Source organism: Lobosporangium transversale (assembly GCF_002105155.1).
Source record: "Lobosporangium transversale strain NRRL 3116 chromosome Unknown BCR41scaffold_7, whole genome shotgun sequence".
Classification (NCBI taxonomy): Eukaryota; Fungi; Mortierellomycota; class Mortierellomycetes; order Mortierellales; family Mortierellaceae; genus Lobosporangium; species Lobosporangium transversale.
In genome coordinates, this window is record NW_019028985.1 from 838,156 (window position 1) to 855,316 (window position 17,161).

At 40.9% G+C, this 17,161-nt stretch overlaps 4 protein-coding genes across 4 annotated transcripts; 2 read left to right on the plus strand and 2 right to left on the minus strand.

The window, feature by feature from the left end:
* Positions 1–42: 42 nt before the first annotated feature.
* Positions 43–4,322, minus strand: BCR41DRAFT_319297 (hypothetical protein). The gene is made up of 8 exons (XM_022021346.1): positions 2,786–4,322; positions 2,397–2,699; positions 2,089–2,298; positions 1,826–1,999; positions 1,219–1,704; positions 1,010–1,117; positions 403–890; positions 43–294 (listed from the first exon to the last, which is right to left on the minus strand). The coding sequence occupies exons 1-8, from the start codon at positions 4,127–4,129 to the stop codon at positions 72–74; spliced, it is 3,336 nt and encodes a 1,111-aa protein (XP_021884281.1). The 5' UTR covers positions 4,130–4,322; the 3' UTR covers positions 43–71.
* A 1,326-nt stretch (positions 4,323–5,648) lies between these two features.
* Positions 5,649–6,896, plus strand: BCR41DRAFT_348431 (hypothetical protein). The gene has a single exon (XM_022023297.1). It carries the CDS (start codon positions 6,059–6,061, stop codon positions 6,842–6,844), a length of 786 nt encoding a protein of 261 aa, XP_021884282.1. The 5' UTR covers positions 5,649–6,058; the 3' UTR covers positions 6,845–6,896.
* Positions 6,897–11,177: 4,281 nt separating this feature from the next.
* BCR41DRAFT_301510 (homoserine O-acetyltransferase) lies at positions 11,178–12,692 on the plus strand (the record flags this gene model as incomplete). Its single annotated transcript, XM_022020628.1, has 2 exons — positions 11,178–11,829; positions 11,980–12,692. The coding sequence occupies 2 exons, from the start codon at positions 11,178–11,180 to the stop codon at positions 12,690–12,692; spliced, it is 1,365 nt and encodes a 454-aa protein (XP_021884283.1).
* A 45-nt stretch (positions 12,693–12,737) lies between these two features.
* On the minus strand, positions 12,738–15,968 carry BCR41DRAFT_224698 (hypothetical protein). The gene is made up of 2 exons (XM_022020031.1): positions 15,591–15,968; positions 12,738–14,443 (listed from the first exon to the last, which is right to left on the minus strand). Exons 1-2 carry the CDS (start codon positions 15,830–15,832, stop codon positions 12,928–12,930), a joined length of 1,758 nt encoding a protein of 585 aa, XP_021884284.1. The 5' UTR covers positions 15,833–15,968; the 3' UTR covers positions 12,738–12,927.
* Between the last annotated feature and the right edge of the window lie 1,193 nt (positions 15,969–17,161).

Genomic DNA, 17,161 nt, shown 5'->3' on the forward strand with positions numbered 1-17,161 from the left:
AGTATCACCTGACTGTGCGCACCATTCATGGCATATTCAAAACACGCTTTTATTGATTTCAGTTGTGTTCTCTATGAGTCCTTGCTCCACACAAACAGCGACTTGTCTCTCAGTACCTTACGTCCCATTAGTTCCCACTCCAGGGGTTTGATCCACATTTCCTTAGCCGTCTCCAGCTTGCTGAGTACTGATCCTCCCTTCCAAACTAACAGCCGTGGATCCATGTCACGCGGTGATGGCAGAACCTCCACTTTCTCAACCGTCGTCAACGTTGCTGGTAACGCTTGGAATAGTCTACCAAAGTTTAACATGTCACATTCAAATCTTAATTAATTTTGTCCGCTCGCGGATTCATGCGTAATTATTATTATTATTATTATTATTTTCCTTTTTTTTGCTTACCTGTCCTCAAGTACACGATCAAATCCCTTAATCATACCACCACCTCCAACCAAAATAATGCTCCCATACAGCTTCTTAGACCGTTCTTCACTACCACAATTTGAGATCGATTGCGCAACTACAACATCCAGCGCTACTAAACTTGAGAAATGATCCTTGCCGATCGTTCCTGCAATCTCCCATGACTTGTTCGTCGTCGTGACAGAAGGCTCCATAGCAAAAACCACGATAGGTGGTTCAGCCGGTACATTAGGTCCAACCGGTGCTGGTGTCGACCCCGATCCTGCGGTTGTCGATGGACCAGAAGGTACGGGCGTAGGTGCGGGTGTAGGTGCTGGTGTTGCGCCAGGCGTTCCAACTGTGGGCGTTGCATTTCCATTGACACTTGTTTCTTCACCAACCACCGATAATGATGGAGTGCCGGCTCTGGCAGCAGCAGCTATAGCCGCTGCATTCGTTTTCTTTTGTGCTTGGTTAGTCAAGGAAATCTAATAAAAAAGATGAAGAGAAAAAAAAAAAAGGACACGCGGCATTTTAGCGTGGCTGAAGCTTATAAATAATTACACCTGACAATCAATCCATAGAGCTGAAAAAGATGACGACGTACTGGTGGAGCATCCTCATTGATATCCTCATAGTTTGTAACCTTTGCAAAATTAGGGTTGATCTCGCGCTCTTCAATCCATCGGCGAATGACGTTAGGGAAAAATAAACACTAGAAGGCGACAAGAGAGTGAAGGCAATTCCTGTAAGTATCATTTCAAATAATGATAGGAGTAAAAATGAAAAATAAAAAGGAAATCTTTGATAACTAACCATTGGAGATAACGCAACTTCATCATACACCTTGACTTGATATTTTAAGGTCTGTTTTTCGGGGCGCCGTACAAAAAAGCTGTACACTTGGACGGTCAGATCCGCCTCATTCATTGTACACCATTTTTCTTTTAATTCCTCCATTAAGCGCCAGTCATACGTCTGAGCAAGATCTAGTTCCTCGTAAGGAAAACCCATCCGCCTGACTAGGGCTGCAAAGATTCGCGTAATGTCGTCACCTCCATACTTGAGCATTGCTCTTGAATTAGGAATGCAAATACCATCTTCTACACAAGATATCTTGGTTACCTCGGCCCCAATATCGACAACGCATGCAGCTGACACTCCTGCACCAAATGACGCACAAACAGATTCTTGTTGGATCATTACGCCTCGGAACTGCATCGACTTGAGCAACATGTTGACAAGTTCACTCACATACAGTTTGTTATAAAGATCTGGAATGACCAGGAGTGCATAGTGTTTCTAATCCATGTTATAGAAAAATAAAATAAAATAAAATAAAATAAAATAAAATAAAATATTAATCGACGTAGTTAAATGATCTTCAGTTCTTAGTAAATCAAGGACTTTCCTCCAAGCATACCCTCAACTTCTTCGGGTCAATCCCAAGGTCCTCCTCTATGACCTTTGTCCATATTGCCTCAAGATCAGATACCACTAGGCGTGGAGTTGCATAATCTCGATCATTTAGCATGCCGCTAACGATAGGCCAGAATAGTTTGAAATTGTGATCTTTACTGGGAGGAAGGTTAAGCGCCTAATGTGAAGAATCGTTGATATTGGGAGAGAATTAGTACACTACAGAAAGAGAAAGTGTGGTTGATTAAAGGGCCTTCAGTAAATTACCTTTTGTCCAATAATAAATTCACCCTCCGCTTTAGGATCAGTCCACTCGACTTTATACGGGTCATTGTGATCCAAGATCTTTTCTGGCCGTGTAGAGGTATTGAACGACCGAACCTGAGTTCTGGCATTAGGGACTGGCCGTCGCTTTGCAGCCTTCATACGTAGTTTAAGGTCATACTCGATGTCTTGAAGATATCTGTCATTGACGGCCTGCAGTACCAATAATAATGATTAGATGTCAATCGACCTAGTTCACGTCGCACATGTCTTATCTGACAATTAACTTTAAGTGATAGTGTAGTGCTTACATCCTGAATGTCTGAAGCATCGTCTTCATGCCCGTCAACATCCATGGCGTTATCTTCATCGACTTCCACATCTCCATTTTCTGTGCCTGACTGAGCCGCAACAGCCTCTAATTCCGTTTCACGTGTTGCTGCTGATTCGGCCGCCTTAAGTTGCTTATGATCTGTGGAAGTAACAACAAGTGTATGTATCCTCCGAGCGATACAATGTGGAATGGCGATTGGATAGGCATCTGATGCTCTACCAATCCGTAGTATCCGAGACCCTGGGTGGATTACGATGGTCTTTTTGCCGACTTCAGAAGACTAAAAATAGGTCGCTCATTTTAGTTTCCAAAAAAAGCACATTCCTAAGATATTGGAAAAGCTGATATTCTCTTTTTTGAACGTACCGATTTTGCTTCACCATTCTCATCTGTTTCATTCACAACACTCTCCTCTGAGTCACTGTCACTGGTATCTAGATACTCGTCCTCATCATCCTGTTTCTGGTCATCTACATCGTCATCGACTTTATCTAGCTTTTCATCATCTTCATCATCGTCGTCATCTGCAAAAATCCCTCTCCGGATAGCTGTAAATTTGTCATTCTTCTTCTTTTTTAGCGTTGCATTCCCCTCTGTTTCCTTGTCCTTGTCTTTGTCCAAGGCTTCAAGTTCATTCTCATCTCCTTCATTTGCATCCTTGTCTCCTCCCTTTTGAACAGTCCCTTCGTCAGTCTTACGCTTGCGGCGCTTCTGTATACGTGACATGTCTTTGAGGACAAAATTTTTTTCGGTCTTTAAGAAATTACTAGTTACATTTCGTGTTGGTAGTTGAGTCATGGCTGCAAATGTTGTGAATTTAAACTGGGGAATATAACTCCGTACAGGAACTGGCGGTGGAGGTGGAGGAGTTAGCGCTGTTAGTGACTCAGCCGAGGTTTTGACTGCTGAGTTATTAGCTGATGATACAGTGCCTTCTATAGGCGCTTCGGTAAGTGAGTGAGCATCTGTCGCTGTGACTGTCTGATTGACATCGACTTCGTTGGCGTTAGCTGACCTAGAAGTTGGCGCTTCTGCTTCAGAGAGCTTGAGGGGATTAGGATGAATTGATTGGTCTGTAGTTGTTTTTATTAGCGATCCTGTCGAAGTTGGCTCTGTCACAACATTAATTTTGACATCTGGTTCATATTTATCTGGTTTGACAGATCTGGATGTTGCCTCATGTTGTGATGCATTTTGATCTATAGTGCTATCATCACTGTTTTGTTGAACATCGGGTTCTATATTGATCTTTTTCTCCTCTAATGGTAATGTCTTGTCGATATCGATCTTGGATTCTTTGTCTACAACATCGCTCTGATTTGTCTCCTTATTATCTATCACATCGTTATTTGCTGAACGATCCGCTGTACTGTATTCTGCCTGAGAGGACAAAGTATCTTCGTTTTTAGTCCGAGCAGCCTTCGATGGGTAGCTATGATTAACAGTGCCTTGTTCAGAGTGATCATGGTCATTCCCATTATGCGATGAGGTCACTTCTGAAGCTAAAGTGGTTAATTTTGAATCGAATTCTTTCGTGGAAACTAGTTGTTCTGCACTCTGGTCTGATGAAGACGTGATTGTGCTATCTTCTGCGTCTGTTACTGGTCTTGCGTCCTCCATGTGGACATCCTCCATGGCTGAATAACAACAGGCAGGATGTTCAGATGGAAGAAAATAGAGGGTTGATGATTGTACCTCTTTTTTGCCCATGCATGAGCATGGCTCAAGGGTACGCTTCTGAGGAGACTGCTTTTCTGTAAAAGTGGCTTTGTGATGGTTTGGGTTTCCATGAGATGATCCTCTTGAATTCCTTCACTTGTTAAACTTATGGTGTTTTGTAGCAGCTTATTATTACTGCCTTTACAAAGCCTTTACATAGTCTTTACAATGGGCGTTAGAGTAGGTCCTAATGAAGTCTTTAAATATATTCATTCCATTCCTTGGCGCTCCATTCGAGATGTCCGAAGACATTTCAAGAGGCACGGTTTCAGCTCTTTTTAAATTTTTGGTCAGCATTAACAGTGTCACCAAATGTTGGCAGTCTGCAATATATATAAATATAAAGCATTAGAGATGAGTCTATATCGCACAATGTATGATGGACCGGCTGAATGGTATTTCGGCCAATGTTTGCACCAAGGAAGAGAGAAAAAAAAAAAAAAAAACTATGAATGCTCAAAGTTGTCTAGATAAACTTTCTTTCTTTCTTTGATACTTTTTCAATTGGAGAGACATTTTCACTTTGAGATCATGGAGAAGACCTTTAAGAAGTCCCTCACTTGTTTGGTTCCTTCTTTTTGTGGATATTTGGATAAAGACACAGCTGTTTCTAGTTGTAGTAGTAATGAATCAAACACAGAAAGAAGTAATATAAAGGAAATGAAAAATAAAAAATAAAAGATCTGTCTATTTTCAGGATGTGCAGATGACTTTCTTTGCCTTTTTAGTTCAACCTGAACACGGATGGAAAACCAAGAATGCTTCCAAACAATAAAAAAAAGGTTTGGTCTAATTCAATTCAGAGAAAGAGGGGCAGCTGGGTGTCGATTCCCGCATTTGGTTCCTGTGCCACATGCACACAAAATGACAAACATGTAAACACGAAAAGGATAAACTCTGAATGGCTAGGAGTTCTCCCGGTAATATATATTATTATATACTTTCTACAGCAATTGACGAGGCAAAAAGGACTTTTATGCTTGTATATATTTACATCTAATGCTCTTTCTCTTCACTCTCTACTTTTCGCTCCTTCTTAATTTCATTGCATTTCTCATTCCATCCATCCCATCCATCATTTTTTTTTTTTTTTTTTTTTTTAAAAAATTTTTCCTTGTTACAATTGCACAGCATTTCGTCTTTTTTTTTTTTTTTTTTTTTTTTTTTTTGTTTATACCGGATTCTTCCACTTGATCACTTACTCAGCCAATACAGGCTCACTTCACCATAAATCGTATTGGTTGTATATCAACTCAATGAACACAACATTCAATTCCTTTGATTCCTCTTCTCTATCCTCATCAAATGCACCTCAAGTCTCGTCGGAGGCCAAAAAACGAAAACCATACACGAAGAAAGACACAGCATCCACATCCAGTATGAAGAGCAATAGAAATAACAACAATAACAGAGGTGAACGAATGACCTTTGAGTTGGACGATGTATTACGGAAATATTCTCCAGAACAGTTCAAAACATGTAAAGCTTATGACGTTGGTGGTGTTAACATCCTCAACAAGAAACCTGTCGACTCTAAAACTGCGTTGGACAAGATCAAGCGTAGGAGGGAGACTCACAATCGGGTGGAACGCCGCCGTAGAGACTGCATTAATCAGGTATAAATATAAACTCTGTCGCAATGAGAAGTCGACTTATCAGATTTTATTGACTTGAACAAAGTTATTCACTCATCCCTCTTTCATACACAATAAAAAAAACAACAATGATATCAACAATAATTTCTATCTCTTGCAGCTCATTGACGAGCTCACTTCATTGCTCCCCAAGAACGACGATGACAGTCAGTCGAAATGCCATCGCGTTAATGTTCTGCGTACAGCTGTAGAACACATTCAAAATCTGACTCGTCAGAACGACCATTTAAACAAGCAGCTAGAGGCTCTACAAACGGGTGCAACCATGCCTCCACCTCCACCTGCCATCATTACTACTCCTGCACCCACTACAAATATCAAGGAAGAAACTGAGGATGACTCGTTATCGCAATATTCTTACAGTTCAGAGGCCAGCTCGTCTTTCTATACTTCTCATGCCCTTCGCTCACCAATATCACCGCTGTCTCCAAGTCATTTTTCACCCACATCTAGTCCTAGCCTATCAGCGCAGCACAGTGGACAAACATTTTCCAGTTGGGAAAGTCATTCCCTTACACATTTGCCACCATTAAATCTGTCAGGCACAATCTCTACTAATCCATCTACTTCTCGGCCCATAACGCCATCATCGCTGCCTTCGCTGAGCGAAATCTCTGCTAATTTGCCATCTATCCCTACGATCATTGAGCCATCGAACCCTGTATCATCGCCATCCATGGATATGGACGGCAATAATAGTACTACTGGATCTCATGCAAAGCGACTGCATCGACAAACACTTCCTAGATTACAGTTAGCGCCTCCGTCATTTCATCATCTCCATCCTAGTAGCAATCAAAGCGGTGTACCGTCTTCACCATCAAACTATGGACAAGATTCGTTAACTTCGCCTGCATCAGCACACTCAGCATACTCATCAACCTCTGGATCATGGTCATCCTCGTCTTCATCCTTTGGCCCGTTCTCAACCGCATCTTCTCCGGGCCCGCTATCACCATATGGAGGAACAAGCCCACGATCACCGGGATACTCACCTCATGGACTTCCATCAACAAATCTATTGTCTACCTCCTCTAGCTATCCACATTAAAAAGTTTAGTGCCTGTAAAAGTAAAAATAAAAAAAAGACGCTATTGTTTGAGCTTTTTCATTCTTATTCTTTGGAAGATAAAATAAAAGAAAGAAAGAAAGGACAAATACATGTTTGTGAAGGGCTTCTCTCAGATGGCGTAAACGGAAATTTCTTGGGGCATTGGGTAGCTTCTGCTATACTATGTCATTAGGTTTAGTGCCGATGAGTTAGTGAGGTTCCAAACTAATGAGAATTAAGTGACTTATTCTAATTCAAACCATGGTTCTCAATGCATCCCCTATCCACGTTGGCCTGCCACATGAGCTTGGACCTGAACAGGTCGTTGACGTCAAGTATTTTGCTTTTTTTTTTTTTTTTTTTTTTTTTTTTAGTTCGAGATTGGCCTATTTTGGAAGGCCCTGCCCAAGGAGCTGTGGACCTTGCCCTGAAGAAACCTCTACAGTACCCTTTATGCAAGTGTACCTTTCTTATCATGTCGTGTCACTCTTACCATATGGCTTTTTATTTCTTTTTGGTCAGACCCTATTTGGAAAGGAAAAAAAAAAAAAAAAAAAAAAAAGGGGAGGGGACTTGGAGCTAATCCCACCATTTCCGAAGGTGCAGTTTTTGACCACATCGTACATTTAACTGCGTTATTCTACTTCGTTTACGATATGCATTGAGGACCCTATAGAGGGCATGTGTATCAGTAATCCTAAGAACACGAACAGACATTAGAATTATTTCAAACTACAAGAGTATGTGTAGTCTAGCTTGACTTGGAAATAGGACGCGTCCACCTATCTAGGGTCCCTGTTTTCAATGAGTGTATAGTGGGGAAAAAAAAAAAAAAATGATGTGAGTGTGGTGCTTGATGATACTTGCACGTGCCTAGGGCCCTTTAATCTAATGTATGAGTTATTTTGGTTATTTTCTACTTTTTTTTTTTTTTTTTTTTTACCAGACTCTTGGATGGTCCAAACACTCTTCTTCTATCGTTCATTTGAAGGAACAACAAGCAAACAAACGAATAAACAAAAAGAACAAAAGGGACAAAAAAAAAATAAAGGATCCATTCAGGCTGGTTAGCATTCTCCTATTCGTTAAAAAATATATTTAGTTGTTTTCAGGAACAGTACGTTTTTTTTTTTTTTGCTTTTTTGCTTTTTTGCTTTCTGCTTTCAGCACTGACCACGAGTGATTCGCGCTAAAAAAAGATTGTGGTGTAACAACGCCGCCTACCCTTGAATTCGCGTTTTATTAAAATTGGATCGTTGATATTCCATCATGCACTTTGAATAATCTGATTGGGTCAAAAGAAAAAAAAAAAAAAAACGCAGCCAATATGCGAGAGAAGGAATATCGTGTTGTTAATGTAACAAAGAATACCGTAATACTCACTAAAAGGAAAAAAAATAAAAATAAAAATAAAAGCCATAGAACGAACAATAGAATAATGCATATACACATATAACAGTAGTAAAAGCACACTAGTTCTAGACTACTATGAGGATAACTCTTAATAAACGCGGCACATGACGTCAGGAGATCAAGCAGAGACGGTGGCCAAAAAAAAAAAAAAAAAAAAAAAAAAAAAATCCCAAGCGGGGTACTTGGGCCTTCCTGCAAGGGGAACCGTGCTCGAACCCTGATGTAACCTTTTTTTTTTTTTTTTTTTTTTTTTTTTTAATAGCGTTATTGCATTATAGTGTCCATGTGTCGCGTTTTTCAGCTTCTTCTTATTGCTCTTTCTCCCCCTGTCTATCACCCGCACCCGCTCAGTCCTTCCGTTGAACGTTTCCTTCTTTTCCTCAAAGGATGGCTGATATGGGAAGCAAACGAAGAGACAAAAAAAAAAGCTATAAAATATCGATGTCAAGTTCACATTTTTTCCTCTTTTTTTTTTTTATTTTTTTTGTTCTCCATCCTTCACTCACTCTCTTGCGTTTTTAACAACTGTTTAATCCTTTCATTAATTTTAACCAAACCAAACCAAGCCAAATCAAATCAAACCGATCTCCATATCCCTACCACAAAAAAAAAAAAAAAAAAAAAAAGAAAAAAAGAAAAGAAAAACGTAAAGAAGCCATGCATCCACGTACTCTCATCCTTGCTACCGCTACCGTGTTCAGTGTGCTCGGCACAAATACTGTCCAAGGAGCAGCTATTAAAAGAAATGTTGCTCTGTTGAGCCCCAACATGGCGCAAGCGGCCAAGACCCCTTCGCTCTATCGTCGTGGTTACGACGATGATGATGACGATGAAAATGATTACGACAGAGATTGTTGCCGTCGTCGTCGTCGACGTCGTGGACACAAAGGCAGAAATGGCGACCATGGTGATGATAAAGATGATCACGATGATAAGGACCACGATGACGAAGATGATCACGGTGACAAGGACCATGATGACGAAGGTGACCATGATGACAAGGACCATGATGATGAAGATGACCATGATGAAGATGACCATGATGACAAGGACCATGGTGACGAAGATGACCACGGTGACAAGGACCATGGTGATAAAGGCGACCACGGTGACAAGGACCATGGTGATGAAGATGATCACGGTGACAAGGACCATGGTGACAAAGATCATGGTGACGAAGATGATCACGGTGATAAGGACCATGATGATGAAGATGACCACGGCGACAAGGACCATGGCGACGAAGATGACCACGGTGATAAGGACCATGGTGGAGAAGATGACCACGGTGATAAGGACCATGGTGATAAAGGCGACCACGGCGACAAGGACCATGGCGACGAAGATGATCACGGTGATAAGGACCATGATGATGGAGGTGACCACGGTGACAAGGACCATGGTGACGAAGATGATCATGGTGACGAAGATGATCATGGTGATAAGGACCATGGTGATAAGGACCATGGTGACAAGGACCATGGCGATAAAGGCGACCACGGTGACAAGGACCATGGTGACGAAGATGATCACGGTGACAAGGGCCATGGTGATGAAGGTGACCACGGTGACAAGGACCACGATGACAAGGACCATGGTGACGAAGGTGACCACGGCGACAAGGGCCATGATGATGAAGGTCACCGTGATGACAAGGACCATGATGACAAGGACCATGGTGACAAGGACCATGGTGACGAGGGTCATGATGATGAAGATGGTCACGGTGGTAAGGGCCGCGATGACAAGGGCCACGATGACAAGAATGGCCGTCATGGCAAAGATGGCAAAGATGATAAGGAGGATAAGCCTGACATGAGGGGAAAGGATGATAAGGAGAATGGCAAAGAGAAGGAGAAGGATGACAAGAAGTCAAAGAAAGAAGAAGAGACCTCCACCTCTCGTCCTACTACCAAGCCTAAGGCCACGGTGACAAAGGCAGAGGTCGTTCCTACATCATGGACGACCGGCTGGACTTCTACAAGGACATCTATTGTCACAGTGGCCCCTACCACAGGTGCTGGAACGCGTGTAGCCACGCCAACACCTACCAAAAACGCTGGAGCGAGTGTCAAGAAGCAAGGCCAGGTTGCATTGGGATTGCTGTGTGTTGTTGTGGCAGCACTTTTGTACTAAAAGAAAGTTTAGTTATTTATTCAGCTTGTTAGAAGCACTATTTAATAAAATATAATTGATTAATTATTAAACTAAACTTCATTCCTCTGGACACAAATGTTGCAAATGTTTATTGGTTCGTAAATGTCTGTACTGGATATATGAAAGAGTTGCTATTGATCTATGGATTTGTCATACATGATCGCGTTTTTCCTACCAAATTTACATGAGATCTGAACGGTCACATCTCTTTTTGTCAGCTTTGTAATGTACGCCCAATGAAATCCCGAATTTTCTGTCCGATGTCTGCGCACAGGGTCTGTTTCTTTCCTTCTGGTTCTCTTCATTGCTCGCCCGCATCCCTGATCTCATTCCGACTCTCTCTTTCTCTTCCTTTTCCTCTTCCTCTTCCTCTTCTTCTTACTTCATTTACCTCAAAAAGTCTCATTCCTTATTTTCTGTAATCTCATGCATTCTCGTGTCTTCTCATCGGCCCTTATAGGATCTGCGCGTGTTGCCAGAGCTGCAACTTCACGCCACGCTGGTGTGCCTGCTCTGGCACTCACCTCTCGAAAACGTATGTCAATTATATTATCAAATGTCTTTTTTCTCTTTTTTTTTTTTGCAAGCTTTAAAGAAAAGCAAAAAAAGTCAAGCCTAATAAAAGTCTTTGCTTTTTTTTTTTTTTTTTTTTTTTTTTTTTTCCCTCTTTTCTACTTGTGTTGTAGTACTCCATACTTCACTCTGGAATCCATCGTCCTCTAATGCATCAACAGCAACATCACATTCTTCCAGTAATCCCCCTATGGCATTTCCCTGTGTCGATCAATTGGAGCAACGTACTCAAAAGTTCCTTCAGTCATTCGACGGAGGACCCGAACCTTCATACAGTAACCCCATCTCAGGATACAGTCTTTATCAACACAATGAGCCATTTCTGTTGGATCATGGAGGAATCCTTCCTAAATTCGAGATTGCATACGAAACGTGGGGAGAACTGAATGAGGACAAATCCAATGCAATTTTGCTTCACACAGGATTATCGGCTTCATCACACGCAAAATCACACCCACAAAACACAACGCCAGGATGGTGGGAAAAGTTTATTGGGCCTGGATTAGCCATCGATACCAATCGGTTTCATGTGATCTGCACTAATGTCATCGGGGGTTGTTATGGATCCACAGGTCCTTCATCGATCGATCCCAAGGATGGAAAGCCTTATGCAACCCGGTTTCCTATCGTGACCATTTTTGATATGGTCAGAGCTCAGTTCGAAATGCTCGACGCTATGGGTATTAAGAAGCTGCATGCATCCGTTGGAGCTAGTATGGGTGGTATGCAATCCTTAGCGGCTGCGCTGCTCTTCAAGGACAGAATTAGCAAAGTCATTAGTATTTCTGCTGCTGCTCGATCTCATCCATATAGCATCGCACTCCGTTTTACTCAACGCCAAGGTAAGGAAGTAATAACAAATTGTAGAAGAAAAGGCAGACTTATGCATGCATGTTCATGTCATTGCCATATCCATATAGATTTATAGTTTGAGACATTTTATAATTTACTCATTTACTCCCACGCTTTTTTTTTTTATTTGTTTCCACTAGTCCTCATGGCGGATCCAAACTGGAACAAGGGATTTTACTACGACAAGGTGCCTCCACACAGCGGCATGAAGTTGGCACGCGAGATTGCCACCATCTCTTATCGATCGGGACCTGAATGGGAACAACGTTTTGGTCGGAAACGATCTCAACCAACGACAACGCCATCACTTTGTGCAGATTTCTTGATCGAGACCTATTTAGATCATCAGGGTGAACGGTTCTGTCTACAGTATGATCCCAATTCATTGCTCTATGTTTCCAAAGCCATGGACATGTTTGATCTTTCTGCTTCCGTTTCTGCAGAGACAGCCCTGCGTCGAGCTCGAAACACTCTTCGACTTCAAGAAGGCAAGGGCTCTTCTGCTCCTGAGAATGCTGCTGTTCCACCTGAAGAAGAGCAACAGATAGCGTGCTCAACAGTCAATGCTGCAGATGTTGCTAAAAATGTTGTCCTAGATGATCCCAAGGCTCAACTTGAAGATCTGCAGGCAGGTCTCAGTGTGCTCAAGGACATTCCGACATTGATACTAGGGATTCAATCGGATATCCTCTTTCCGGTTTGGCAGCAGAAGGAAGTCGCTGATTGCTTGCGCCAGACAGGGAATAAGACGGTGACCTACTATGAACTTGACTCTATGTATGGTCATGATGCATTCTTGCTCGAGATTATCAATGTCGGAAGTGCTGTCAAGGGCCATTTAGAGCTCAAGTGATTCATATAATAGTGTTTTATTAATACAAATAATTTGGGGGTTTTTTTTTAAAAACAAAAAAAAAAAAAAAAAAAGCTTATCTTTATGCTTGTCAAATTAAGTGTTCAAAAGTGTATTCATAAATGTATACAAATACAAATTTATTATTGTCATTATCATCATTATCATTGGTATTGTTATTATTATTATTATTACTACTACGATTGTTGTTTGAAATTCTTTCTCATCTTCTTCATCAACGCCTAAAGGATTGTGAATATTGATCCATAATCTCGGCTAGGTCCGTCAGTCGCCGAACAAAGCCACGGGCATAACTCTTTGACATGATCCATTGTGTCATAGAACATACAGGGTTTATACAGGAAGGTGTATTGGGATTGCTGCCGTTGGACATTATATTGGCGGTGGCACTGGCACTGGCATTGATATTGGTATTGTCTTCGCTTTCCACACTGGAGTTGGAAGAAATAGGTGAATTGTAACTATTATTGCCGGCACGCTGGAGATCCCTTTGGAGTTGGTGATTCTGATGTTGTAGGGCTGCAGGGTGTGGATTGCCCAACAGGACAAGATTCGCTGCATTGGCAGTGGCAGTGGCAGTGAAAGTAGTAGTGGCAGCAGCAGTTGTAGTAGTAGTTGGAGTAGTAGTAGTTGCAGTTGCAGGAAAAGTATAGCCATTACCACTGTTGTTGTGACCATTGCCATTGGCAAAGGATATGGTTGGAAATACAGTAGGAGTAAAGGAATCCTGCACATCAAATTCATATTCCATTGCCACGCCAATCATTCCATAGCCGTTTGGGTTATCAGCACCGCTATTGTGACGATGGCTGTAGTAGTAGTTGTTATTGTTCCTACTGCCATGATCAGAAGAAGAAGAAGAAACATTGTCTGAAAAGGACAAACGATCGAGTTGTAATCGCCCTTGCAACTGATAATGAGATGGTGGCACAAAGAATGTGACTATTAGGACCCAACAGATCATGTAACCAATCCCAGATCCAAACAAGCACAAAAGCTTGGACCACAATGTCTCAATGCGGCCAAGAATTAGCGCCAAGAGCAGGATCGTGACTGAGAAAGGTGCTCCATAAAGAAGAAGCCAAGCAGAAGTGGAGATGTAGGTGGGGGAAAAATGTTGTGATTGAAGAAGCGCTCGTTGTCCTTGCCCTTGACCTTGACCTTGACCTTGACCTTGACCTTGACCTTGACCTTGACCTTGACCTTGACCTTGACCTTGACCTTGACCTTGACCTTGACCTTGTAGCTGTTGTGGTGGTCGTAAATGAACACCTGTTGATGTAGAAGAGGCCAGGGTAGGTGGAGATGAAGGTAAAGTTGTAAGATAGGAGGCCAAGGGGGGCGAAAATGAGGGAGAAGCTGGTGACAATGAGGAGGCGTATGAGACGGACGTTCGCCTCAGATCATACATGGACCGCCGCCGCTGTTGTAGTACCAAGTTTGATAAATTGTGTTGTAAATGAATGCTGTTGTTACGATTCCGATTTCGGCTTATTGGGCTGTTGCTGCCGTCGTTGACGGCTGCACTAATAAAGCCTGTCGTTGATGTTGATGTTGATATTGGTGTTAAAGTTGTGGTTATTCCTGGCTGGGTTTCTGTTGTTGTGATCAGTTGTGAGGAGGGTGATTGTGGTTTGGATTCCTCTGTGTCTGAGCCCATGAACGGCTGGTCCTTATGAAGAAAGCGGCACAACGGACAGATCATCTCTTTAATTCCCATGAACGCCACTCTGCAAGTGTCCCAAAAAAGAAATAGAAAAAAAAATGTATGATTAATCTCAAAAATACGAAAAATGTTGAGTGACATGCATGAAATGTCTGTCTGTTGACAAAGACAGAGAAGAGGTAGAGGATAGGGACAGCAAAAAAAAAAAAAAAAAAAAAAAGAATAATAACAATAGGAGAGCCATATTGTTGATATTGTTGCTGTTGTTCTTGTCCTTGTTTTCTTGCTGCCGTAGTTGAGAAATGGAAGGGCATTTTGGTCTAAATTAAGGTATCTATAGGATTTGTTTATGATTGTGGTTGCTCACTCGCAACTTGGTTTTGCTCAATCACTTTTTGCAATCTCTCCGTCCTTTCGTCATAACTTTTTCTTTTTCTTTTTTCTGCTTGTTCATATGCCATTAATCTGTTGCTTTTTTTTTTTTTTTTTTTTTTTTTTGGCTCTCGGTTTGTTTTTTTTTTTTTTTTTTCCCTTTCATTTGTTCGCTGTTCCTCACTTGTTTGTTAATGTTTGCCTGCTAATAGCGTGTTTTTTTTTTTTTTGGTTTGAAATTAATGACATTGATGGTTGGCCCCTTCGATATTAAATACCGCGGTGTTTGTGGGATGTGGTTTGTGGATTGTTTGTGATTGTGATTGTGATTGTTGGTATTTACGTAGAATGCTGGCGTGTTGTAATAGCACTAACGGTGTTATGTGTTCATTCCGTCCTTAAATAATAATAACAATAAAAAAGTTTCTGGATCGGATAGTTCGGATGAGTTGCATGGTCAAGTGCTCTATAGTAGAGTGATCCGATGGTCCAATGGTCGAATCTCTCTCATTCTTATACTCAGTTATATATCACTTGCTTTCATTTCATTTCATTTCAAGTCGCATGGTCGGACGTTGTTTGTTTAAATTAGCGAGATATTAAAAAAGCATGGTCTATTGCTCCCATGTCCGACACCAATGCCCTCTAATCTCATGTCGCTCTTTAACTACCTCTTTTTTAGTTTTTTACTTTATAATATATTTTCCATTCCTTTTCAACGTTTCAACTTTTCAATGGTCTCTGATGATTCCTTTTCTTTCCATCACTGCTGTTTAAACTGTTTATATTAATAATAATAATAATAATAATAATAATAAGATTGATTTTTGTTTACTTACGAGATGCATGAGAGATGAAATTCGTGTCGGCAGGCAAGAGTTGCTTTGGCATGATGGCTTGGACGTATGCTGTCCAAACATATTGCACAATCCGGGTTATCAGATTTATTCAGGGCTGTGGTTGTGATGCAGGGTGGGGTTGCTGCTGGATTATCTACAGTGTCTGTGCTGCAGATTGTTGTAAGGGAAGTTGTTGTTCCTGAAGCCATGCTTGGCGAATCGAACAATTGAACGCGATTCATTCAAACTAGATAAAAGTAACAAGAATCCGCCGAGAAAGCAAAAACACAGTCGAGTTAATTCGCAGGACTTGTTATTGTTTTCGTATTACAAGGTTACAAGGTGGAGAAAAGATAACAGGGATAAAAGCAATTGGAAAGGAAGCGCGTGAAAGATGGCCCAAAAAAAAAAAAAAAATAAAATAAAAAAAAAATAAAAAAAAAAAATTGGATGGATGGATGGTATATAGTACAGCACATGGTGTGCTATGTGGTAGATGCTGATGGTCTTAAAAGAGCAGGCTCTTGCCGTTTTTTTTTTTTTTTTTTTTTTTTTTTTTGTACGCACACATATACACTCACTCGCATGATCCTCACTCTATTTGAAAATGCTTTCCTCATCTCGGAGTACAACCCAGAGATGGATATACTCTTCTCTCGTCTCAATAGACAAAACCATGCGGTATGAGAGCCAAGCTTAATAGCATGGACCAGCAGAGAAATGAGAAATTAAAATAAATAGTAAAATAAAATAAAAACTTGTATACCTATTATCTTTGTTTCCAGTAGATCGAAAAAGGATGGTTTGAAAGAAAAAAGGATAGAAAGAAGATGTTTTGCAACAAAAGAATGATGAGGGGTAGAATTGTCTGCTTGGATAGATCAATGAATGTTGGATGGGTCAAGTGTTGATCCGTGCTTTTTTTTTTGGTCAAAGGGAGGATTATTTGGTTAGATTGGTTTGCTGGATGACTGGTGACAGGTTTTTTTTTTTTATCCTTTTGTTCTTATTCGTTGATATACGATTAAAATGATAATGATAGTACTAATGATGATGATGATGATGGTGATGGTGATGATGATGATGATGATGATGATGATGATAATGATGATGGTGATGATAATGATGATTGTCAAAGAAAAGTACAAAAAAATAAAAAATAAAATAAAATAAGATAAAAGGGTTGAGTAACAAACAAGGAATAGAGAAAAGAGAAGAGAAGAGAAGAGAAGAGAAAAGGAAAAGAGAAAGGAGAAAAGAAAGGAAAAGCAAGTAAAGGGAAGGCAGGTTGTGAAGGAGAGGAATGAGTGTCGACCAGAAAGGAATGAGCTTTTTAGAATGAGAAGAGAGGAAAGAAGAGGCAAAGGGAGAAAGAAAAGGAAGGAAAAGGGAAAGAGAAAGGAGAGGACAGAGGCTGACGGCGAAGCAATAAAAAAAAAAAAAAAAAGACCAGGTCAAATGCATTGATTTTTTACGTTATTTCTTTTTGAGTGGTCCGGGGCGTAAAATGAAGAAAGGGTTGAGGTGTCATTGTAAAAAGCTCTTTGAAAAACAAAATAAAAGAGCTCTTT